This window comes from Protopterus annectens, chromosome 13.part0, assembly GCF_019279795.1.
Source record: "Protopterus annectens isolate FY-2018-M chromosome 13.part0, PAN1.0, whole genome shotgun sequence".
Taxonomy (NCBI): Eukaryota; Metazoa; Chordata; order Ceratodontiformes; family Protopteridae; genus Protopterus; species Protopterus annectens.
In genome coordinates, this window is record NC_056747.1 from 391,918,552 (window position 1) to 391,943,968 (window position 25,417).

General features: G+C 45.0%; 1 protein-coding gene across 1 annotated transcript in view; it reads left to right on the plus strand.

Moving 5' to 3' along the window:
• ARID3A (AT-rich interaction domain 3A) overlaps nucleotides 1–25,417 on the plus strand; it is a 1,395,207-nt gene that overhangs the window by 1,159,369 nt on the left and 210,421 nt on the right. The window contains exon 6 of the mRNA XM_044054833.1: nucleotides 4,348–4,488. Within this exon, the coding sequence (XP_043910768.1) occupies nucleotides 4,348–4,488 (141 nt within the window). The remainder of the gene's footprint in view (nucleotides 1–4,347; nucleotides 4,489–25,417) is intronic.

Consider the following 25,417-nt stretch of genomic DNA (forward strand, 5'->3'; position numbering starts at 1 on the left):
CTGCTCAGTTGTCCACCCTAAATTCGATAGTTAACTCCTCCATGCGTCTTATCTCCCATTCGGCTGATAGAGTGAGCAGAGCAGCGAGTTCAGGAGTTGCCCTTAGGTGCCACTCCTGGATGCACTTATGTAATTTTGCAGAGCCTTTTAAGTCCACCTTCACCAACGCCCCATTTGATGGTTCCTCCTTGTTTGGTCCCAAGGTGAAAGAAACACTCACTTGGTGTGAGTAGGAAGGAAAGACACACTCTGCCGTGGGAGTCCATTTTACCGTCCCCTCTCGACCATACCCCAAAGGTCAAAGGGCAGGTAAAATGTGGTTCAAAAAGTCCCAGAGGGCCTTTCCGGACACCCACAGTGAATCCTCCTTCATAGGCAGAGGAGAGGAAATGGTAGACATCGCCCTAGAGGCAGCGGCAGTCCGCAATACCAGCAAGGCTGTGATTCCTTTCGAGGACGGTCTTATCAGCGCTCCTGATGTGGGGCTTGACTGTGTTTCTCTGGGGCCAGTTGGGGGTCGCATTTATTTGTATTCAGAAGCCTGGCTAAATATAACCCAAGACAAGTGGGTACAAAGAGTTGTTACCAGAGGCTATATCATACCCATTTCCCTTCCACCGTTTGTTCCCAAAAAAATCCCAGATGTTACACCCAATCACAGGGGTCAGGCAACTGTAGAGATCAACAAGTTGCTCTCAAAAAGAGTCATCCAGCCAGTCCCAGCAGATCAGACAGGATCCGGAACTTACTCCAGGTTCTTTTTAGTCCCAAAATGAACCGGAGACTGGAGGCCAATTTTGGACCTCAGCAGATTAAACGAATCCGTGAAAAAGGGCAAGTTTTGGATGGTCACACTGCAGTCGATATTCCCGTTGTTAGGGAAAGCCTATTGGATGTGCTCTCTGGATCTCCAAGACGCCTACTGCCATATAAAAATCGACAAGGCGTCGAGATATCTGCTCTTCTAGCTGGGAGACTGCCATTATCAGTTTCGTGCTCTGCCCTTTGGTCTCACCACAGCCCCAGGGTGTTCACCAAATGCATGGCAGTAGTGATAGCTCACCTGAGACGTCAGGGATTCCAGGTGTTTCCGTATCTGGATGACTGGCTCCTGACTGCCCCCATCAGGCATCTACTCCTCTAAAACAGGGATGCCACCATTCAGCTTTTTGCTCAACTAGGGATCTCCATAAACTGGGAAAAATCTGCATTACTGCCCGTGCAATCTGTGATTTTTATAGGTGCAGAAGTAGACACAGTGGGTATGACAGTTCATCTTCCCGCCGAAAGAGCACAAAATCTCATCTCACAAGTTCAGTGTCATCTTCCGCTTCGGAAAGTCAAAGCAAAATGGATTCTTCAACTTCTTGGAACGATGGCCTCAACCATTCTGTTAATACCTTTAGCCAGGTTGCACATGAGACTCCTTCAATGGCTCCTGTTCTCCCAGTGGTCATTCCAATATCTACCGCTGAGTCACCCTATCCTGCTGATGAAATCATGCAAAAAGGACCTTTGTTGGTGGATAGCCCCCAACAACGTGTTCACGGGAGCTCCCTTTGTGCCTGCCCAACTCGTTGCCACTGTGACCATGGATGCCTCCCAGGTCGGGTGTGTGTGTGTGGGGGGGGTATTATCTTGGCAGGACTGTCCATGGCACATGGCAAGAACATGAGGCTCATCTGCATATCAGCATTCTGGAGATGAGAGCAGTGCTTCTGGCATTGCAAGCACTTCAGGACCTTCTTCCTCCAGGGACGATTGTGATACAATCGGACAACATGTCGGTTGTGTGGTATATCAACAAACAGGGTGTTACCAGATCTTACCCACTCTGTCGAGAGGCCATGCGAGTTTGGGAATGGGCGATTTCTTCCCAGCGCTTTCTGGTGGTAATGCACATTCCGGGGACAACCAACGTGATAGCCGACAAGCTAAGCCGGGCAATCTTACTGCCTCACGAGTGGTCTCTGAAACGGGAAATAGTGGAACAGATTTTCCAAAAATGGGGACAGCCTTGCTGTGACCTTTTTGCCAGTCCAGTCAATGCTCATTGCTCCTTACTGGCCTCAAAAGGTCTGGTTCCCCTTCCTCGAGCCTCTTCTCCTGGATGATCCTTGGATTCCGGACTCAGTTCCAGTTCTATTGACCCACATGTCGGATTCGCTACACCCCTCTCTCCACACCCTCAAATTGACAGCTTGGCTACTCCAGTTCCATCTCTAGTCAGGCTTCATGATATTTCGTCATCAGTGTCCCATATTCTTTTATCCTCGCATAAACCCTCAACCAGAAGGCTGTATGACAGTAAATGGAAAAGGTTCTGTATTTGGGCACAGAAAATGAAAGTAGATCCTTACACTGCTCCCATTCCTCTGATTCTGGAATTCCTTTTGGAGCTTTTTCAGCAGGGTTCTGCCATGGCCACCATCAAAGTACAATTAACGGCAATCTCACATTTTTATTTAGGGTCTCCAAATGTCAACCTTATGTGTCATAAGCTATGCAAGACTTTCTTGAGAGGAGCCACTTTACTGAGACCACCATTGCAAGAACCTGTGGCTTCTTGGGACTTAAGTTTTGTGTTGTCCAAACTAACATCCCCTCCCTTTGAACCGTCTCATTCATCTTCCTTAAAATATTTGTCTTGGAAGACTGTGTTTTTAGTAGCCATTACATCAGCCAGACGTGTATCTGAGCTACAAGCCCTGTCTATTAAGCCACCTTATTTAGTCTTTCATAAAGACATGGTTTCCTTACGTACCAATCCTTCGTTTGTTCCCAAATGTTGTTCTTCTGCCACATTGAATCAGTCCATTGAGCTTCCAGTTTTCTTTCCCAATCACTGTAATGCAGCTGAATATCGTTTCCATCAGTTGGATGTTCACAGACAGCTACGTTTTTATTTGCAATGGACCAAAGAATTTCGGAAGTCAGACCAGTTGTTCATTTCTTTTTCCGACTCCAGATTGGGCTTACCAGTTTCTAAGGTGACATTGTCTAACTGGATTTCTAGTTGCATAGCTTTCATCTACAGTTCGGAGGGCAGACCTTTACCCCATAGGATCAAGGCTCACTGTACCAGGTCTGTGTCTACCTCTGCAGCCTTTCAAGCCAGGGTACCAATTGATCATATCTGTGCAGCAGCTACGTGGGGTACCCCTCACACCTTCATAACTCATTGTAAGTTGGATTTGGCTTCTAGGGGTAGAGCATCCTTTGGCTCCATGGTGCTCAGGAGTATTTTCCAATGAGCCACCCAAGAGTAAGGCACTAGGAACGCTGTCCCATATGTAAAAATGAAGGTGAGATTGGACTACCTAACATAAAGAAGTTATGTACTCACCATAACGTTCCATGTTGTTAGTCCATCTCGCCCTTCATTTTTACCAGCCCGCCCTCCTGCCCCCATCCTGGAAGATCTGGGGGTAATACTTTAAATTTCTTGATTGGTGACCCTTTAGTATTGGTTTGTTGGTTATGTTTTTTTTTTCTGTTTCTAGCGAGCAGCAAACAAGATCTGGTGATTGCACTGGTGCTCCATGGGATTCCTGCTTAGCCATGAGCCAACCAGAAGTCTTCGAGCTTGAAAATCGGCCGAGTCGGAGCCGAGGATCGGCTCCAAACCCATATGTAAAAATGAAGGGTGAGATGGACTACAAACATGGAACATTATGGTGAGTACATAACTTCATTTTTTAGTTGTATAGATACTTGGAATTTTTTGTCTTTTTTTTAAATCCCAACACATCTGGCAGCCATGGGTATTGGGCCTACTGTGTTGTTAATGCAATGCTGTCTTTAAAGACTGACAGCAGACCTGGGAGGGGGCATTCTCCAGGCAACCACGAGGGTGGTTTTCTGCCCTTTTTCATTGTACCCTTCAGCAGGCCCCGACAGGCCCCCTTAGCGAACTACCCAGTAGCCCGCTTCTTCAAGCCATAATAACATGGATCTTTGGGTACTTTTACTTGAGACTCCAACCCTACCTAAAGTGGTGCCATGAAGGCTTGGAGTGCCTTTCCCTTTTGCGTATGCCCCATATAGGTTACTGCAAATGGTTTGACAGTGTCAAGCACTTACACCTGCTTTATTGCACCGGTGGTCATGCACCACTTTAGTAATAGATGCCAGATCTCAGGTTGTAGTCAGAGCTTTGTCTCTACACCATGAAGCTGATAAATTTTAGACATATATTTAATGAAAAAGTGTTCAAAAGAAACCTTACAGTTTTTTTTATTGAAGTGTGTTGTACTACGCGTTTCTGTAACCTGATGTTTTTGCTGTTCTTGGGATTTACCAAAGTCCTTTTAAAAATACATTTTTGACTTTGACATTTTCTTTCAGGTGGCAACAAGGGAATGGCAGGGTTTGCATGCCTGCTTGATAGCAGCAGTAGTTCTGAGATGGAATATCAAATTCAGGAGAGTTTGAGGCAGGATAAGAGGGAAATTTTCATGATGATAGTGTCTCATTTGCTGCAGATAGGTATAGTGTTGGGAAAGTTTAGTCCCTCACCTAGCTTTTATTCTGGTCATTGTAACTTGATATTTATTATCTTAGTGTCTTGTTTCACTTCAGTAACAGGCTCCCAAGATGGGTCTGTTATATACAGGCCCTCAAAGTGCACTGCTTTATGGACATGGCCACTCTGTGGTGTCACTGAAGATGCCCCAGATCATAGATTTTAACAAGGAAAATTCATAGGGTATGGGGTTTGTTCTATTATGACAGGTATGTATCTCTGTTAAATTGTCTATATTGCAAAAAGACAGCTTCCACTTTGACTGTAGATGGTGTGGTAAAGTGAAGTATACAAAAGGCTTGAAGCAAGGTTTAACAGAAATTTGTTGGAGGGTCTGTCTGCTTGGGGGACATCTAAAACAGAAGCCTGAAGGTATTCAAATACAAGATGTAAACATGACTGGAAATTGCTGATATTTGAATTTGTTGCCTGTCTGATTTTATTCAAAACTGTTGTGTGAGCTGACCCTTCAGCAGGTGGTTCAGTGAAAGAGCGACCCTATGAAACAGCCACTGCAATAATTTGAATAATGTTCTATAATGGCACCATGCAAATCAGATCCATTTTTTCAGTTTGTGGGTGGTTGGCCATTTGTTCTTAGCACATTACATCGCCGCAGTTCCAATCTTGAAATTTTTTGCATTGTGTGTGTGTGTGTGTGTGTGTGTGTGTGTGTGCGTATAATTCCTTGTTCTGTAACAGAAAACATTTTAAGCTTTAAAAATACTTTTAACATTGTGTCGCGTCCCCTCATTTATTTTTTTGTGGTAGAACTTCAACCTGCAGTCCATTGTCACTTAGTATTTGCACGTTAAAGTTTTTGAGGCATACAAGTATCTGAAATTATAGTATTCTAGCTGGTTGAGAATATAAATGGTTCTCTTCATCACCATTTATTGTCAGAACTAAGCTCTTATTTTTTGCAGGATCACAGTTGTGTTAATGCAACATCTGACTGGCTTATTTAGGGTGTTGTACATGATGAAAAGAATAATTTTAAAGTTCTCTAAATGAAGAATGGTGTACAGGTCAAACACCCACTGTCAGCAGGTATTTATTTATTTATTTATTTATTTTTGTAAAATGGGAAAGAAAATAAAAATCAGAAAATTCATTTTCCTACATCATTCCACATGGCCTTGTTTGTGACTTGCCTGAGGTCTTTTGGTATCTGTCTAGTAGTATTTTCTGGCATCAGTCTTGTTCAGGTTAAGCGGACACAGGATAGAGAATGAGTAGTTGCTTTTGTTTTTTATTAATGGAAAGAGCGCTTGTTTCCTTTAGACAGCGAGTGTACATGTGGTTGTGTTGCATTTCATGGTGTACATTGTGAATTTATTGTCCTAAGATCTGTGCATTTTTGATTACCCTAGCTACTTTTTAAGATTGCCGTGTTTCACAGTGGTAAGAACTTCAAAAATGCAAGAACATTAACTGTGCTTGCCATATCTTTTGAGGGACATGATGAAAAGATCGACTGGTAGTTTAAGATTATCTTTAATAAGAAGATTAAAGAGCAGCACAAGATTGCTAAATGTGCCCTCCCTATGGTGTCAGCACTTGTCTATTTACCAGTCTTGATCATTTGATTTTTCTGGATATTCCAGTGTCCTAGGTCACCTTCAAAAGGTTGATTACCACCATTGTAATTGCACTCAGGGTAGCATGTTACTGCAAGAATGATGCTGCCCAACTCACGTGGCATTTTTGAACGGAGAGCACATAACCCAGTGTGTAGTTTTTCTGACTGCTGTTGAAACTGTACTTTACAGATGGTATTTACATTTATGAAATAACCTGGAGCACTTTATATGAAAATTATTTTAAGCAGTGAAGACCGTAGTTTTTGTCACCTAGCAGCTCCTGTTAGTCTACTTGACTGCTGGGATTTTCACTAGGCATAGTGAAATGAATCAACTGTTTATAATTCTAACATGAAATGAAGGGGGCATGCACTGCATATGTGTACACTGTTGGTGCTGAGTAGAAGTTTGATCAGTAAGTGATCAACACAGTAAAGTAAGAGTACAAAAGTGCAGCTGGTATAATAGATACACTAACATTGAGATTACCATATCTTGGAAAATTTCCCCTTACTCCAAGCTAACAGCAATTTTTGAATAAGCAGTGTTTGGTGAGACTCGCTGTCAGATTCTTAGTGTCGCAAAAGAGTTATGTTGGTTTTTCAGTTAGAACTTGTTCAGTGATCACAGTTCTGAGTATCATTCGTTCATAGCTGAAACATCTTGTCACTAAGCCCTAGAATGTATTGTCAAGCTGGAGATATTGTGCTTTGTTGTCTCTAACATCTCTGTCTGTATTCCCCTTTAAATCACTTGCTTTCTTGTGTGTTTGAGGTGTCTAATGCATACTTTTTGTAACATTCCCTCCAGAACGAGTCTGTTGAATCATTCATAAGAAAGCATTTTATTTGGCCAAGCCCTGTGGGGTGAATGGATAAAGTTCTGACTGTGCTGTAGGCAACATGTGTTGGACTAGCTGCATGGGTACTGATATCAGCTCACCCATTATGCCTTGATGTTGGCAGATGCCAACATGGTCCACTAAAAAGCATTTGACAGTGGCTTGTGTGTATGTATTAAGAAGCACTCCCATGGATGTTCATCGTGTTTCACTGTTGCAGTCATCACTGTAGGGTTCTTCCCGCCGGCAGGCAGCCCTCGGTCGGCCAGAATCCCAAAGTCTGGGTCCGGCGTCAGCTGTTCAGTCATGCTCCCTGGCGTCAAGAGTGCCAGGAGTACAAAGCTGCCAGCCGACGCCATGTTCCCCAGTCTTTCTTGCCGTGCGGTGGAAGCAGTTCGTAAGTGCCGGTCGGCTGACTCCTGATATTTTTTCGTGCTTCAGTCCGAAGACTTACTTCTTCTTCATAAAGCTAAGTACCCCGTTGGGGAAACTTTTTTCTTGCTCCAGTCCGATGTCAGAAAAAGTTAATAATTGCATTTCTTGTGGGAAGCAAATGCCTCATAAGGATTTCCACTCTTACTGTATTCCTTGTTTAGGCCCTGACCACGACGTAGCTAGTTGTTGGTTTTGTGCTAGATTTAACCAACGTACTATTAAGCGGAGGAACGATTTTGCTTTTCACTACTTTGGTAGGCGATTTAATTATAAAATGTCGTCGGACACGCTTCCGACTACCAGAGTTCTCAAACGATGCAAGGATAAGGACAGGCCTCCGAGGTCCAAATCAGACTACGTTTTACAAGCAGAGCCAGCTACAGGTTCGACCATCATCAGTGAGGCACTTTCGCAGCCCCTGTCATCGGCCATTTCAGAACCGATTGCCGAAACGGACTCCCACGAGGAGCCAACTAGGCCTTTGAGTACTCCAGCTGCAGGACCTTAGGACAATGCTCCCTCGGATGGGTCCGGAGCCGCTGTGCAGGTACCGGCCTCTGAGAGGGTTTTCATGCCTACTCAGCTTCTGATAAAGGCAAAGCCAAAGACAAAGACTCCTTCTAAATCTAAGACACCAGCCCAGGCCTCTTCTGATCCGGGACCTAAATCTCAGAAACAGCTACTTAAAATGGTGGTGGACTTTACTAACCATGATTAGGGGTTCACATCCCCCTCCACACAAAAGGCCAAGGCAAGAATTGGATTATGAATCCTCTGATCAGGCATCTATTTCTTCAGTGTCTTCCTCTGAACAGGAATATACTTTCCCTCCTTATGAGGATTCTGATGCTGAGGAATCCATTCCATCAGCTTCTCCCCCTGAGGATTTTTCTTTTGGGGAAACTTTACATGACATGAGGGAACATTTTCACTGGGAAGGACAGGAGTACACTGACTCTAAGAGGAGGCTTAGGGATTTCCTTCTTCTTTCCCAACGTAGACCCCTGGCTATTCCTCCTATTTTGGATATTGGGGATGATGCCTTTTCTGAGGCTAATTTAACTCCTGACTCCTTTCCTCCAGCCCCTGCTAAGCCTGACAGATATTACAGGGTAGAAGGAAGCTCATAAATATGTGTTTAAGAGTCTGCAGGCGGCTTCTGTGGTTAAACTCAGGGGCCTATGTATGTAAAAGTTTGTGTGGTTGCCTGGGGTGCTTCCCCACTGAACAAGAGGCTGAGGCTTTGAGGGTGGGGAAAAGAAAGTACACTTCTTCCACTTTAGCCATGAGAGTCGAATTGTCAGTTTACAATCTGTCACACATAAGCACTGCCAGGATTTGGACACCTGTCAAAAAAATACTGCATTCTCACTTTATTTTGTGGGAAGCTCAGGATCGTCAAACAAAGACTGTCTGTTCAGCGGCGCCAGAGTAAAAGTTTATCTTAAGTCCATAATGCCCGGGATTTTGCCAGAGCTCATCTAAATGGAAAGTGATAAGACAAGACAAACAAGGGACTCTCACATTGGCATATCCACTTTGCATTAATTAGCTTCCCAGTTCAGTATTAATGGCTGCTTGACATTTCTTCACTTATGGAAACATTAGAACAAAGAAGGGAATCAACACAATGTGGAACATCTACATCATCAAGCAAGTACATCAAATGCTAAACATGTTCTCATCTCTATTCAGGCAAGGGATGATTGGCTGGACACCCATACTCTCCAGCAACTAACTCCAGATCAGACATCAAAGAACTGAGCAACACACCCTTATCTCTATGATGTGGAAGCAACAGTTTGCGGATCCCCACGATCAGAAACTCGTTTCAAGTGTATTTCAGATCCTGACAGGCTCAGCAGGGGAACTCCAGACACCTTTCTGTTCGCTTCTCCACTAAACCACCAGCCGCCTTAAGTATTGCACACAACAGGTTTTGCATCCTTTCATCTGTCTTTCTGTTGCCTATTCCACTAAACCACCCTCTTCATGTGTATGCTGCTTTCCTTTGCACCACTTGCTCTAGCCAAGGCCTCTGTAAAGGTCAGACAAGACAGGCCTCAGGATGACTTGATCTGCTACGATTGGCTCCTAAAGTACACTGGTGTGGCTGTTACCGGAGTCTGGTAAAGAAGCCTCCTCAGCAGAACCGATTCTCATCTGTTATCCAGGCAGGATGGTCATCTGCTCACGGCACCTCTCATTCTCTCTTCCAACACACAGTCTGTCATATTCTGTGTTGAAACACAGCAGGCCTCAACTTCCCTCAACAAGTTGGAAGCTATATTATGTGTTGAAGAAGGCCTAGCCTCAGGAGAAATGAAAATTTGATTTGGAAGAGATTTTTATCTTGGGATATCTCTAAGAATTATTAGAGAATTATTGGATGGAGATTTGTGGCTCAATATCTTAATTGGAATTGCTTTCAAAAGGACTTTCCTTCTTCCATAAAGACCTTGCTGCACTTTGGCGCTCATGTTCTTTACCTTTTCTTTGTTTCGCATCAACACCGAGCTAGTTTTAGAGGCAGCATTATAAGACCCCAATGCAGGAGCCTTTTGTTTCAAACTTTTTCTTCAATTTTGTGTTCTAAAAACTTACTTTGACAAACCTTTGAGGCCCTTATTACTGCTGAATTGAAATATTTGTTTTGTCTCTACAACCTTCTGTTACTGCAGCCTGCAAGAAGGGCATTCTGACAGCAGGCCCTTCTTGATTTTCACCCGTGATTTCTCCAGACTTCCTTTATTACGCACTAATCCCCTTCCTCAGTGGCTTGCCTAAGGTGAGGTTTTAGTGTTTTGCATTTGCTAATCCTTTGCAACAAAGGGTTTTAAGGTGGTTTCGTTTAAAGGCTTTTAATTGCAGCACTTTTAGATGTACATATCTTTTTTATTATTCACAGTTTACTAAGGATTTTTGGCCTTTCAGCTTTTACTTGTTTTTCTTCATCAAGTTCACAGAACTTTTGTTTATTTCCAGTCTGGATTCTATTTTGTTTGTTTTGCCCCATCATTTGTCCAGAGCCTCAAGGCAAATGGATACCAGCTAGGACTACTGCCTTTTCCACTAGGGGCTACTTCTACTTGGCAGGCATTTCAAGGGGTGGCACAGCTCATTTCTTGAAGCAGTACTTACTTTCTCTGCATACTTTCTTCCTATATACTCTAAGACTAGGGCTGGTTTGTTAGGCTGGTTTACACCAGCTGTTTTCCTGCTCCATGTTGTTTTATCCTTGCCAGCCTCCCTTACCTCTGCTTTGGGACTCTGCTTTGGGAGGATCAAGGCATAGGGAGTGACCGAAATGAAGAGAAGCCATTATGCACATGTTTTTTGTACCCATATAGATTTTCCATCGAGGATTCCATTGCTGCAGTCCACCCCTCCCTTTTTAGGGTAGTTGTGTTGGTGGTGGCTAGTAGGTATACATATATATACATTATATTATTATATATTATTGTATATTATATTATACATGTGTTTTTTTGCAGGTTGTCTTGTCTTCTGGTCTTCCTCTCTTCTTGACAAAGAAAAGAGAAATGACTGAGTGTCATGCGCGCATTGAAGCCCCTGTAGTATGGTCAGTCAGTGACGCCCCTGACCCGGCGATCCTCTCTGCCGCCTTATACTCGGGGGAATGACTGCACGACATACTGTGAGTCAGGACTGCAGCAATGGAATCCTCGAACATCTACATTTATGGTAGGTACAAAACTGTACTTTCCTTTACAAAAATCCTACTGCTGATCCAGAAACCATTTCTCAGGGTCCTAAGGGTGTTACGGCTGCCTCTGCTAAAAACCCTATTCCGACAGATAACGATTCTAGAGCTTTGGAGAGATGGGGCAAAAAAGTGTACACTTCTGCTACTTTATCTATTAGGGCTTTAAATTGTAAATTTCATATGCTAAAATATCAGCAATTCCTGCTGTCTGTTATGAAACAAAAGCTAGGTACCATTTCTGCATGTGCAGATAATAAGGATTTACACGATTTGATGCATGCTACTGAGCAGGTGGGGAAGCATGGTTTACACTGTGGTTTTGATGCCTTGGAGGCTTCATGCAGGGCGGCTGCCACTGGCACAGTCATTAGAAGGCATGCTTGGTTAAAGGAACAAAACTTACCTGATCAAGTGAAAGCTAAGTTACTGGATGCTCCTGTTCAGCATAATGTTTTGTTTGGGTCTAAGGCTGAAGAGGTGATAAAGAAAATGGAGGATAAGGCAAAATCCATGCAAACGGTTAAGGATTTCTTACAAGTTCAGCCCCCTAGATTTAGCAGAAATTGGCCAACTAAAAATTGGTCCTTTCCCAGCTCAGACAGGCCTCAGAGGGGTAGATATAGGCGTTCCAGAGGGAGGACCCAAGCACAGACCTCTTACAGACCTAGACAGTGGAGTGCTTCCACCCCCAGGGGGTGGAGAGGTCAGACCTCAATCTTATAGAAAACAGGCTCAATGACTCCCTCTGGAAGCCCCTCTAGGAGGAAAACTTTTTCAACAAAATTGGACTTACATAACCCAAGACAAGTGGGTTCTGGATGTAATTTCAAAAGGTTACAAATTCCACTTTCATACCTTGCCCAGACCAAACGGATGGCCAGACCTACCAAAACACCAATGGGCAGAGGCATTAAACCAGGTGGGATCCCTCATGGCTATGAGGGCCATAGAACTGGTTCCACAATCAGAGACTGGGCAAGGCTTTTACTCAAGGCTCTTTCTAGTTCCCAGAAAACAAAATTCATGGAGACCCATCCTGGATCTGTCGGTCTTAAATACTTTCCTGGAGATACCAAAGTTCAAGATGCTTGCTCTGCAGCAGCTCCTGCCAATGTTGAGCAAAAATGCGTGGATGGTGACATTGGATTTAAAGGAGGCTTACCTACACATCCCTATCAGACAGGAGTGCAGAAAATACCTCAGGTTCAAGGTCGGCTCGAAACATTACCAATTCTCTGCGCTGTCCTTTGGCTTGTCTACTGTGCCCAGGGTCTTCACCAAGTGCCTGGCACCAGTGGTAGCTTATTGCAGACTCAAGGGAATTCAGATTTACCCTTATATGGACGACTGCCTTATTCAAGCAGACCGCAAGGATGTCTTACTCCAGCACCTGGAATTTGTTCAAAATCTGCTCAAGTACCTGGGAATTCACTGTGAACATAAAAAAGTCAAATTTGACACCCACACAACAGATAACTTTTCTGGGTGCTCTTCTAAACACAACAACCCAGATGGCATTCCTGACATCCGAAAAACAACTACAGCAGGCTTCAGCTTTCAAAACCTTGGCGTTAATGTCTCGGCTAACTGCAAGGAAATTCCTGCAGGCTTTGGGTTACATGGCCTCCTGCATCCTTCTCATACCAAATGCAAGACTACATATGAGAAAAATACAATGGTACCTAAAAGGTGTATGGTCCCAACATTGCCACAGTCTAGAGACACAGATTGCTGTCTTGCATTGCCTACAAAAGGAATTCCATTGGTGGACCATGGCATGTCTTCACAACAAAGGGAAAGCCTTCAGTCTGCCTCCAGCCAGCCAAGTGTTAACCACGGACGCCTCGGATTACGCATGGGGAGCCCACTTGCAGGGGAAAGGCCTGCAAGGTTTTTGGACAGAGGATCAGAAGCACCTACATATCAATTTAAAAGAGATGTTAGCTGTACAGAATGCCCTTTTGGCTTTCAGGGATCTTCTACAACCAGGACAACTACTGTTATGGACAGACAACACCACAGTTATGTGGTACATAAACAAGCAAGGGGGTTCACACTCCTACCCCCTTTGCAGACTAGCCATGACTCTATGGAACACAGCTCTAGCTTGCAAAGTGGATCTACAAGCTCAGTTCCTGCCAGGGAAACAAAATATTCTGGCAGACAGCCTGAGCAGGAACCTGTCAGACCCACACGAGTGGATGCTAGACACCCAAATATTCAAGATGATTACAGAAGTCTGGGGCTGCCCGGACATAGATCTATTTGCATCCCCCCTCAACCACCAGTTACAGATTTTTTGCACAAGGACATTTCACAAACTAGCATGGAAAGTGGATGCACTTTCATTCAGTTGGAGAAACCTCTCTGGGTATGCCTTTCCTCCACTACCTCTTCTTCCACGGGTGTTATTAAAGATCAAGCAGGACAAACCCAAGATGATTTTACTGGCCCCAAATTGGCCTCATCAATTTTGGTACTCAACACTGATGAATCTATCCCAGGAGCCTCCTTGGATTTTACCTCAGATTTTACCTCAGATTCCAAATCTTTTGTCCCAACACCAGGGCCAGGTTCTGCACTCTCATATGAAAACTCTCAGCCTGGCGAATTCAGGGTCTATGATTAATCCTACCCTTCCCAAACAGGTCATGGATGTCATCTTAGAAGCCAGACGGCCTAGCACTAGAAAATCTTATGCAGGTAAATGGAAGAGATTTTGCACCTGGATGCATGCTCAGGATTCGGATCCTCTCATTCCTAATATCCCACTGATTTTACTTTACCTGACAGACATGCTACATAAGGGTTTATCCTTCTCCTCCATAAAAATACATGCCTCAGCTATCTCTGTACATTACAATACAGATCCTCCAATCTTTTCGCATCCACTTCTGAAACAATATCTCTGAGGAGCAAAGAATTTAATTCCCCCTAGGACACCCCCTATACCTGCCTGGGACCTCAGCTATGTTCTGGAAAAACTCACTCTGCCTCCTTTTGAGCCTGCTGCCACATCTGATATTAAGTATTTATCATGGAAAACAGCTATCCTACTGGCTTTGACTTCAGCCAGGAGAGTCTCGGAGTTACAAGCACTCATGGCTGTGGAACCTTTTATTATTTTTCACCAAGATAGGGTGTCTTTAAGGGCTAATCCTACTTTCATGCCTAAAGTGGTTTCCAAAGTGGCTTTAAATCAAACTATTCACCTGCCAACTTTTTTCACTAATCCACAAAATAAGGGGGAACGGATCTTGCATTCCTTGGATGTACACAGGCAACTTCATTTTTACCTGGACAGAACCAAGGATATCAGGAAAACACAGCAACTATTTGTTTCTTATGCAACAAACTCCCAAGGCAAAGCCATTTCAAAACAGACCATTTCTAAATGGATTGCTCATGGAATCAGATTTTGTTACTCTCATCATGGAAAGCAAATCCCAGGAAAAATTAGGACTCACTCTACCAGAGCTGCTGCTACTTCAGCTGCCTTTCTCAGGGGAGTACCTACCAAAGATATTTTGGAAGCTGCAACTTGGAGTTCAGTGCATACTTTCTCTAAGCACTATAATCTCCCTCTTTACTCTAAGTCTAGGGCAGGCTTTGCTTCTGCAGTCTTGCAGGGCCTTCTAGCCGCCCCTTCTATTGTATAACCACCACCCTTTATCTCAGCTATGGGATTCAACCCTACAGTGATGACTGCAACAGTGAAACACGATGAACATAGTACACTTGTGTACACTTACCATAAATGTAGATGTTCGAGTGTCTTCACTGTTGCAGTCTGGGTTACCCACCCTCCTGTCCCCTCTTATACTTTCATTAGTGTGGTTTCCTACTTCACCCTTCTGAGGTGTATTTGCTACAGGGTATGGGGTTTTTGTTGTATGTTACATTTTTGTTTTACTATTAGCCTTCACGTTTGGGCACCTGACATCTGGGGCAAGAAAAACTGGAAAACATGGCGTCGGCTGCCAACTTTGTACTCCTGGTGCTCTGACGTCAGGAAGCATGACTGAACAGCCGACGCCAGACCCAGACTTTGGGATTCTGGCTGACCGAGGGCTGCCTGCCAGCGGGAAGAACCCTACAGTGATGACTGCAACAGTGAAGACACTCGAACATCTGCATTTATGGTAAGTGTACACAACTGTACTTCTACTGGCCCTTAGGACGGCATCTTAACAGAAATGAAGGAAAATGTAATCAACTTTATCTTGTGAGGGGATATGCAGTCAGACTGGAGAGTACTGTACCAGTGACACACTATTCTGTTGTAAGTACGCTATTACCAGTTACGTGTGGTACAACATCTCCAATAGCCTGTTGCACGTTAGCTCTGATAACAAGGTTCTTGATCTTTGGTACCATAACAGAAAGTCAAATTGTATTAGTGAAAATAGTTCAATTAAGATTAAATTTCAGTAGTGTGAGACATGACTTTAACAGTTGCGGTGTGATGAGCGTTTCCATGTGTTGGATATTGTGAGTACTAACAGCTGTTTCCAATCAGTTCAGTTATGGTGTATACTGTTGGGCCATTACTGAATGGGGTTACAGCTCTGGTCACTAGGTAGAGATGTTCTTCGTGTTTCACTGTTGCAGTCATCACACTTGGGTTATCTGCCTGCAGGTAGCCCTCAGTCGGCCTGAGTACCAGAGTCTTGGGATTTCTGTGTCGGATGCTGTCACCTCTTCCACGACGTCATGTCAGGGGTATAAAACATGCAGCTGATGCCATTACATCAGCTTTTCTTGCCGCTTGGGAGCCTGAAGCAGAAGCAATTCACAAGTGCCAGTCGGCCGCTACCTGAAATTTTCGTTTGTCGAGTTTCAGACCGGAAGTGTCTTCTAAAGCTAAGTACCCCATTGGGATCCTTTTTTCTTGCTCTAACCGATATCAGAAAAAGTTAACAATTGTCTTGTCTGTGGAAAGCAAATACCTCACAGAGATTTTCATTCTTACTGTGTCATCTGTTTAGCCCCAGACCACGACGTTCCTCGCTGTAGGATGTTCCTCGTGTTTCAATGTTGCAGTCATCACATTTGGGTTATCTGCCTGCAGGTAGCCCTCAAGCCAGCCTAAATACCAGAGTCTTGGGATTTCTGCATCGGATGCTGTCTCTTCTTCCATGACGTCAGGTCATCAGGGGTATAGAACATGCAGCCAACACCATTACATCAGTCTTTCTTGCCATGCGGTGCCTGAACCAGAAGCAGTTTGCAAGTGCTGGTCATCTGACTCCTGAAATTTTCATTTTCGAGTTTCAGACCCGAAGTCTTCAAAAAAGAAAAGTACCCCGTTGGGGATCCTTTTTCTTGCTCCAACTGATGTCTGTAAAAGTTAACAATTGTTTTACCTGTGGAAAGCAAATATCTCAGAGATTTTCATTCATACTGCATCCCCTGTTTAGGCCCAGACCACGATGTCAGTTTTGTGCCTTGTTCAACCTGCGAACTGTTCGTCGTCGGACTATTTTTGCAGCCAATTACTGTGGTACTCGGTCTCAGTACTCCAAAATGGCTTTCTTAAGCCATCCGACTACCGATCTTCCGAAAAAATGTAAGGATAAAGAGAGAGACAGACCGCATAGGTCCAAAACTGCCAACGAAGCTTCCGTTAAGCTAGTTGCCAGTCCGCCGGTACTCAGTGAGGCACTTTCTCAGCCCGTGATACCCGCTGCTTCAGATTTGCAGGCCTCTACTGAGACCCATTCGAAGTCCGGTATGCCGCAAGATGCTTCTTCGACTATGGAACCTGCGGATGTCTCTACCTTGGATAGGTCCGGAGCCGCTGTGCAGGCACCGGCTTCTGAGGGTGTATTTAGGCCTACAGACATTCACTTTAAACCGACGACATTGCTTCCATCCAGAAGTTCCGAATTTCTCAGGCCTAAAACTTGCACTATGCCTAGAAAACCGACGACCAAACCGAGTGCTCAGGCCTATAGGCCTCAAAAATAAATGCTTATAATGGCTGAAGACCTTATTACCTTAATTAGGGGAAGCCAGCCTTCCACCAGGAACAGCAGGCCACCTAGGCTACGCACAAACCTAAGCAGTGGAGGGTTCCCACTTCCAAAGCAGGAAGTAGTAAGCCACCCCCCCATGGTAAAATGGCACAATGGCTTAACCTTAACCCTTCCAAAACCTGCTCTACTACCTGCTCCCTTAGGAGGAAAGCTCGCCCTGCATGCAAAAAACTGGGAATGCATTACCCAGGACAAATGGGTTTTGAACATAGTTTCCCAAGGATACAGATTCCACTTCCACACACTACTAAGCCCAAATGGTTGGCCAGACCTACCCCCAAAATCAATGGGCGGAGGCCTAACAGCAGGTTCTCCCTCTTCTCAGTATCAGGGCTATTCAGCCTGTCCCAGCAGAACAAAGGGGAAAAGGTTTTTATTCAAGACTTTTTCTGGTACCCAGAAAGGACAACTAGTGTCCTATCCTGGACCTCTCTATTCTCAACACCTTCCTGGTAGTTCCAAAATTCAGAATGCTAATTCTTCAACAGCTTCTTCCCATGCTAGCCAAGGATGCCTGGCTGGCAACCCTAGACTTAAAGGAAGCTTACCTGCACATCCCAATAAGGGAATCTTGCAGGAAATACCTACGCTTCGGGGCAGGCTGCATGCACTATCTGTTCTCTGCACTTCCCTTTGGCCTATCTACTGCGCCCAGGGTATTCACAAAGTGTGTAGCTCCAGCCATTGCATTTTGCAGGCAGAGAAATATTCAGATTTACCCATACTTGGACGACTGTTTGATTCAGGCAGAAAGCCAGAACTTGCTATTACAACACCTGGCATTCGTAAAGAAACTTCTAACCTCAGTGGGGTACACCACCAACGAAAGAAATCTTACCTAGTACCCTGCCAACAGATTGTATTCCTGGGAGCAAGCTTGAGAGCAAGCTTGAACACAGCTTCCCAGATGGCATTCCTCACTCCAGAGAAACAAGTTTATTTGACAATCTACTTCAAACTATTGGCCACAAAACCCTAGCTATCTGCAAGGAAAATACTGCAAGCCCTGGGGTTCATGGCCTCTTGCATTCTACTAATTCCATATGCAAGACTGTATATGAGGAAACTCCAATGGTATCTAAAAAGCCTATGGTGTCAACATTCTCAGGACCTGGAAACAATGATTTCTATCATTCCCTGTATGAAGACAAAGTTCCTTTGGTGGGCAGAAGCCTGCTATCGCAACAAGGGACTCCTTTCACTCTACCCCCTGCCGCCCAAACCCTAACAACAAAAGCATCAGACTATACATGGGGGGCTCACATGGCAGGGCAGTGCATTTGGGGCAAATGGAACCCGAGACAGATGCACTTGCATATCAATCAAAAAGAAATGTTAACTGTACAGAATGCTCTGACAGCCTTCCAAGACCATATTCTTCCAGGACAAATATTAGTAAAGACAGACAACACCACAGTTATGTGGTACATAAACAAGCGGGGGGAACCCACTCGTACCCTCTCTGCAGACTAGCCATGGCTCTGTGAAACACCGCCTTGAGCTACCAAGTTACACCTACAGGCTCAATTCCTGCCAGCAGACTAAATTCACTGGCAGATGACTTAAGCAGAAATCTCATGGATCCACACAAATGTAAATTAGAACCCAAAATATTCAACCTCTTGAGGAACAAATGGGGACTCCAGAGATAGACCTGTTTGCCTCCCCCTCAGAACTACCAATTGAACAAATTCTGCACAAAAACTCCCCACAGCCAAGCTTAGAAAGTGGATGCCCTGTCCTTTACTTGGGAAAGCCTCTCAGTTTATGCCTTTCCCCCTCTGCCTCTCCTCTCGAAGGTTCTACTAAAGATCAAACAGGACAAGCCAAGGACAATACTGATTTCACCAGACTGGCCACATCAGCACTGGTACCCCCTCTTGCGCAGTATGACACTGCTGCAACCATGGCACCTGGCTCAGACCCCTTCTCTGCTGTCCCAGCAGGCGGGCCAGATTCTGCACCCTTAGCTTCAAACCCTGAACTTTTCAGCCTGGCTAATTCCCTGAGGTGTCCTCTAGCATCCCTCAGTAAGCAGGTGCTGGATGTCATTCTGGAGGCAATGAGGCCTTGTACTAGAAAATCCTATGCTGGAAAGTGGGAAAGATACTGTTCCTGGGGCCAGGCTCAGGGGATGGGCACAACAGTGCCCAGCTTACCTCATATTCTACAGTACTTAACAGAAATGCACCACAAGGGCCTATCCTTCTCGCCAATTAAAATTCATGCCTCTGCTATTTTAGTGCATTATAATACTGAGCCACCCCTCTTTTCTCACCCCTTCCTAAAACAATTCCCCCCCCCCCAGGAGAGCTCCCACTCCAGCCTGGGACCTTAACTTTGTATTAGAAAAGCTCACTCTTCCCCCTTTTTAGCCAGCTACAACAGCAGAGTTGAAATTCCTTTCTTGGAAAACAGCCTTCCTTCTACCCATCACTTCAGCAAGAAGAGTGTCTGAATTACAGGCCCTCATGGCAGTGGATCCCTTCATTATCTTCCATGCGGATAGGGTTTCCCTCAGGACTAATCCTTCCTTTATGCCCAAGGTGGTGTCTAGTGTGGCCCTAAACCAGTCCATTCATTTGCCTACTTTTTTCCCTAATCCACAAAACAAAGGGGAACGAATACTGCACTCTCTGGATGTGCATAGACAACTTAGATTTTATTTGGACAGAACTACGCCTCTCAGAAAATCTGAACAGCTGCTAGTTGGCTTTGCTGCAGGGGCAGAGGGGAAGGCCATTTCAAAGCAAACCGTTTCCAAATGGATAGCCCATTGCATTCATTTCTGCTACAAGCACCATGGAAAACCTATCCCACAGGGGATTAGATCACATTCCACCAGGGCTGCATCTACCCTCTGCGGCTTTTCTCAGAGGAGTCCCTACCAGGGACATCCTAGAAGCTGCTACCTGGAGCTCTGTACATACCTTCATCAAGCATTACCACATGCCTGTCTTCTCTAAATCCAGATCTGGATTTGCCACTGCAGTCTTGCAGGGTTTAATAGCTGACCCTAATGCTCTTTAACTTCCTCCTCCCTTCCTTAGCTTTGAGAATCAACCCAAATGTGATGACTGCAACAGTGAAACACGAAGAATGTGTAGAGTTGTGTACACTTACCATAAATGTAGATGTTTGAGTGTATTCACTGTTGCAGTCCTGGTTACCCTCCCTCCAGCCCCCTGACTTCTCTTGGCTGTACCTTTCCTTCTTGTTTGGTATATTTATTTTTTCTGGTGTATTTGTTTTTTGATTGTGGTATACCATACCATATAATTGCTTCCTATTGTATGGGCACCTGACATCTGGGGCAAGAAAACCTGGTGTAATGGCGTCAGCTGCATGTTTTATACCCTTGACGACCTGACGTCATAGAAGAAGAGACAGCATCCAACACAGAAATCCCAAGACTCTGGTCTTCAGGCCGGCTGAGGGCTCCCTGCAGGCAGATAACCAAAATGTGATGGCTGCAACAGTGAATGCACTCGAACATCTGCATTTATGGTAAGTGCACACAACTGTACTTTGTGCCTTGTTTAACGCCCGAACTATTCATCATCTGGCTATCTTTGTCACTAAATTCTTTCTCCATTTTCTGAAACGACTTCCATAAGCCATCCAACTGTCGATCTTCTGAAAAAAAAAACGTAAGAATAAAGACAGAGACAGACCGCATAGGTACAAAACTGCCAACAACGCTTCCGTTCAGCTAGTCGCCAGTTCGCCGGTACTCAGGCGCTTTCGCAGCCTGTGATACCTACTTCTACGGACTCGCAGGCTTCTGCTGAGACCCATTCAGAGTCCTGTATGCCGCGAGTTGCTTTTTCGTTTGTGGAACCTGCGGATGCCTGTACTTTGGATGGGTCCGGAGCCGCTGTGCAAGCACCGGCTTATGAGGGTGTACTCCGACCTTCCGATGTTCGCATTAAACCGACAGCTTCGTTTTTGACTAAAAATACCAAGTTTCTCAGGCCCAGAGTTCACACTACGCCTAGAAAACCGATGACCAAAGTGCATGTTCCAGCTCCCTTGCCACAAAAACAAATGCTTAGAATGGCTGAAGACCTTATAACTTTAATTAGGGGAAGCCAGCCTTCCCCCTCTAAAAGACAAAGAATTGATTTTCCTTCTGATTCTACAGACCATACAGACCATGAGTCCGATGACTGTGATCCCTCTGATTACCAGGACATACCCTTATCTACCTATGAGGATTCAGATGCAGAGGATTCCATTCCCTCTGCCTCCCCTCCAGAGGACTTTTCTTTTGGTGAAACCTTGCATACTTTAAGGGAGCAGTTCCATTGGGAACCCACCTTCAGTCCAAAAAGAGACTCAGAGAATTTTTAGACTTGCCCCAGCACAGGCCTCTAGCTGTACCCCTTGTCCTGGACATTGTAGATGTCTTCATGGAATCCAGTCTTACTCCTGATACTTTACCACCAGCTCCTAGAAAGCCTGACAGGTACTACAGATTACTTGACTCTCACAAATTTCTCTAAGAATCCCTCTGCGGATCCAGAGACCATTTCCCAGGGACCAAAAGGCATTAAAGCTACTACAGCCAAAACCCCTACCCCTTCGGACAGGGATTCTAGAGCTTTAGACAGATGGGGTAAGAAGGTATATACTTCTGCAACTCTTGCCATCAGGGCGTTGAATTGCCAGTTTCACACGTTGAAGTACCAGCAGCATATTGTGGAACTAATTAAACAAAAATTTTTGTTGCTTCCAGATTGTACAGAAAATAAAGATTTACAACAGCTATTGCATTCTGTAAACCAAGTTAGTAAACATACTTTGCAGTGTGATTTTGATGCCTTAGAAGCATCTTGCAGGGCTGCTGTCACTGGGTCTGTACTGAAATGGCATGATTGGCTGAAGGAGCAAATCTTACCATACCATGTCAAAGCAAAATTATTAGATGCTCCATTAAACCAGGAAAATTTGTTTGGCACAAAAGCAGAAGTTCTTAAAAAGATGGAGGAAAAAGCTAAATCTATGCAAACTGTTAAAGATTTTTTACGGGTGCAGCCACCTAGATTCAGTAGGCATTGGCCTTCTAAAAACTGGTCCTTTCCAGACCCTCCCAGACATTCTCAGTCCAAACCCAGGGGCAACAGGCCACCAAGACTACAGTCTCAGGGTATGCAGAGATCTAAACAATGGAGTGCTCCCTCCTTTAAAACAGGGAGTGGTAAGCCTCCCCCCTATGGAAAAAGTTCACAGTGACTTGTCGACCTTCCTTCCCAGCAAAGCCAAAGTACTTGCACCCCTAGGAGGAAAACTCAGCCTGCATGCAGAAAACTGGAGGTCCATTACCTAGGACCAGTGGGTCCTAAACATTGTATCCCAGGGATACAGATTCTACTTCCACTCACTGCCAACCCCAAGCGGGTTGCCAGACCTTCCTCCAAACCAGTGGGCAGAGGCTCAAAAGCAAGTACTTTCTCTTCTCAGTATCAGGACTATTCAACCTATGCCTATAGAGCAAAGAGGATAGGGTTTCTACTCCAGACTATTCCTGGTGCCCAGAAAGGAGGGCTCTTGGCGCCCTATCTCACCTTCCTGGTGGTCCCAAGATTCAAAATGTTGACTCTGCAACAGCTTCTTCCTATGCTAGCCAGGGACACCTGGCTAGTCACTCTAGACTTAAAAGAAGCTTATCTGCACATCCCCATAAGGGAATCTTGCAGGAAATATCTACATTTCAGGGCAGGCTCTATGCACTATTAGTTCTCTGCACTTCCCTTTGGCTTATCTACTGCGCCCAGGGTATTTACAAAGTGCCTTGGCTCCAGCCATTCCATACTGCAGGCAGAGAAATATTCAAATTTACCCATACTTGGATGATTGCCTGATTCAGGCGGACAGTCAGGAATTGCTACTTCATCACCTGGCATTTGTAAAGAGGCTTCTAACTTCTCTGGGTAACACTATCAACGAAAAGAAATCACAACTGGTACCCAACCAAAAGATTGTTTTCCTGGGAGCAAGCTTAGACACAACTTCCCAGATGGCATTCCTCACTCCAGAAAAGCAGACTTATTTAATAAACTACTTCAAACTAATGGCCACCAAAACCCAGCTATCTGCAAGGAAAATACTGCAAGCCCTAGGGTTCATGGCCTCATGCAGTCTACTAATTCCATATGCAAGACTGCATATGAGGAAACTTCAGTGGTACTTAAAAAGTCTCTGGTGCCAACATTCTCAGAACCTGGAAACCCTGATTCCTATCATTCCTTGTCTAAGGCCAGAGTTCCTTTGTTGAGCAGAGGCATGCAACCACAACAATCCTTTCACTCAACCCCTCGCCGCCCAAACCCTGACAACAAACACATCAGACTACGCGTGTGGGGCTCACATGGCAGGCAAATGGAGCCCAGAACAAATTCCACTGCATATCAGTCAAAAAGAAATGTTAGCTGTACAGAATGCTCTGACAGCCTTCAAATACCTTATCCTTCCAGGGCAACTCCTGATAGACAGACAACACCACAGTTATGTGGTACATAAACGAGTAGGGGGGAACTCATTCCTACCCTCTCCTGCAGGTTAGCCATGGCCCTGTGGAACACAGCCCTGAGCAACCAAGTGCACCTGCAAGCTCAATTCCTGTTAGGCAAACAAAATTCACTGGGAGATTACTTAAGCAGAAATCTCCGGGACCCACACAAGTGGAAGCTGGAACCCAACTCATTCAAACTTCTAATCCGCAGGTGGGGGACTCCAGAGGTGGACCTCTTTGCCTCTACTCAAAACCATCAGTTGAGCAAATTTTGCACCAGAAACCTCCACAGCCAAGCGTGGAAAGTGGATGCTCCCATCCTTTACATGGGAAAACCTCTCAATTTATGCCTCCTCCCCTGCCCCTCCTCTCAAAAGTACTACTCAAGATCAAACAGAACAGGCCAAGGACAATCCTTATTGCCCCAAACAGGCCATGACAGCACTGGTACCCACTCCTACGCAGTCTGACAGCAGTGCCAACCTGGCACCTACATCAGACCCCCTCCCTGCCCTCCCAGCAAGAGGGACAGATTTTGCATCCACAGCTGCAAACCCTGAACCTTGCAGCCTGGCTTATCCCCTGAATACACCACCAGCAACCCTCAGCAAACAGGTGCTGCACATTATCCTTGAGGCCAGAAGACCTCTAGTACTAGGAAATCCTATTCAGAAAAGTGGAAAAGATATTATTGTTGGAGCCAGTCTCAAGGAAAGGACACAGTTGTGCCCGCCTTATCAAATCCTAGATTACCTAGCAGAGTTACTCCACAAAGACCTATCCTTTTCATCAATTAAAGTTCATGCCTCTGCCATCTCAGCTCACTTACAGTACTGAGCCACCTCTATTTTCTCATCCTCACATGAAACAGTTCCTGAGAGGAGCTAACAATTTAAGGCCTCCAGTGAGAGCTCCCATCCCTGCCTGGGACCTTAACTTTGTACTAGAGAAGCTCGCGCTTCCCCCTTTTGAGCCTGCTGCTACAGCAGAGTTAAAATTCCCCTCTTGGAAAACAGCCTTACTTCTGGCCATCACTTCAGCAAGAAGAGTGTCTGAGTTACAGGCACTAATGGCTGTGGAACCCTTCATTATTTTCCATGCGGACAGGGTTTCCTTCATGACTAACCCATTCTTTATGCTCAAAGTGGTATCCAGTGTAGCGTTAAACCAATCCATCCATTTACCAACCTTTTTTCCTAATCCTCAGAATAAAGGGGAAAGGATTCTGCACTCCTTGGACGTGCGCAGACAGCTCAGGTTCTACCTTGACAGAACTAAACCTTAGAGAAAATCTGGCCAGCTGCTAGTCAGCTTTGCAACAGGGGCAGAGGGCAAGGCCATTTCAAAGCAAACCATTTCCAAATGGATAGCACACTGCATCCATTTCTGCTACAGACGTCATGGAGTACCTACCCCACAGGGTATCAGAACTCATTCCCCTAGGGCTACCTCAACCTGTACAGTATTCCTCAGGGGAGTCCCTACCAGGGACATCCTGGAAGCTACAACCTGGAGTTCTGTACACATCTTCACCAAGCATTACCACTTACCTACTTTTTCTAAATCCAGACTGGATTTGCCACAGCAGGCTTGCAGGGCCTGCTAGCCAGCCCCAATACCTCTTGACTACCTCCACCCTTCCTCAGCTTTGGGAATCAACCCAAGTGTGATGACTGCAACAGTGAAACATGAAGAACATAGTACAGTTGTTTACACTTACCATAAATGTAGATGTTTGAGTGTATTCACTGTTG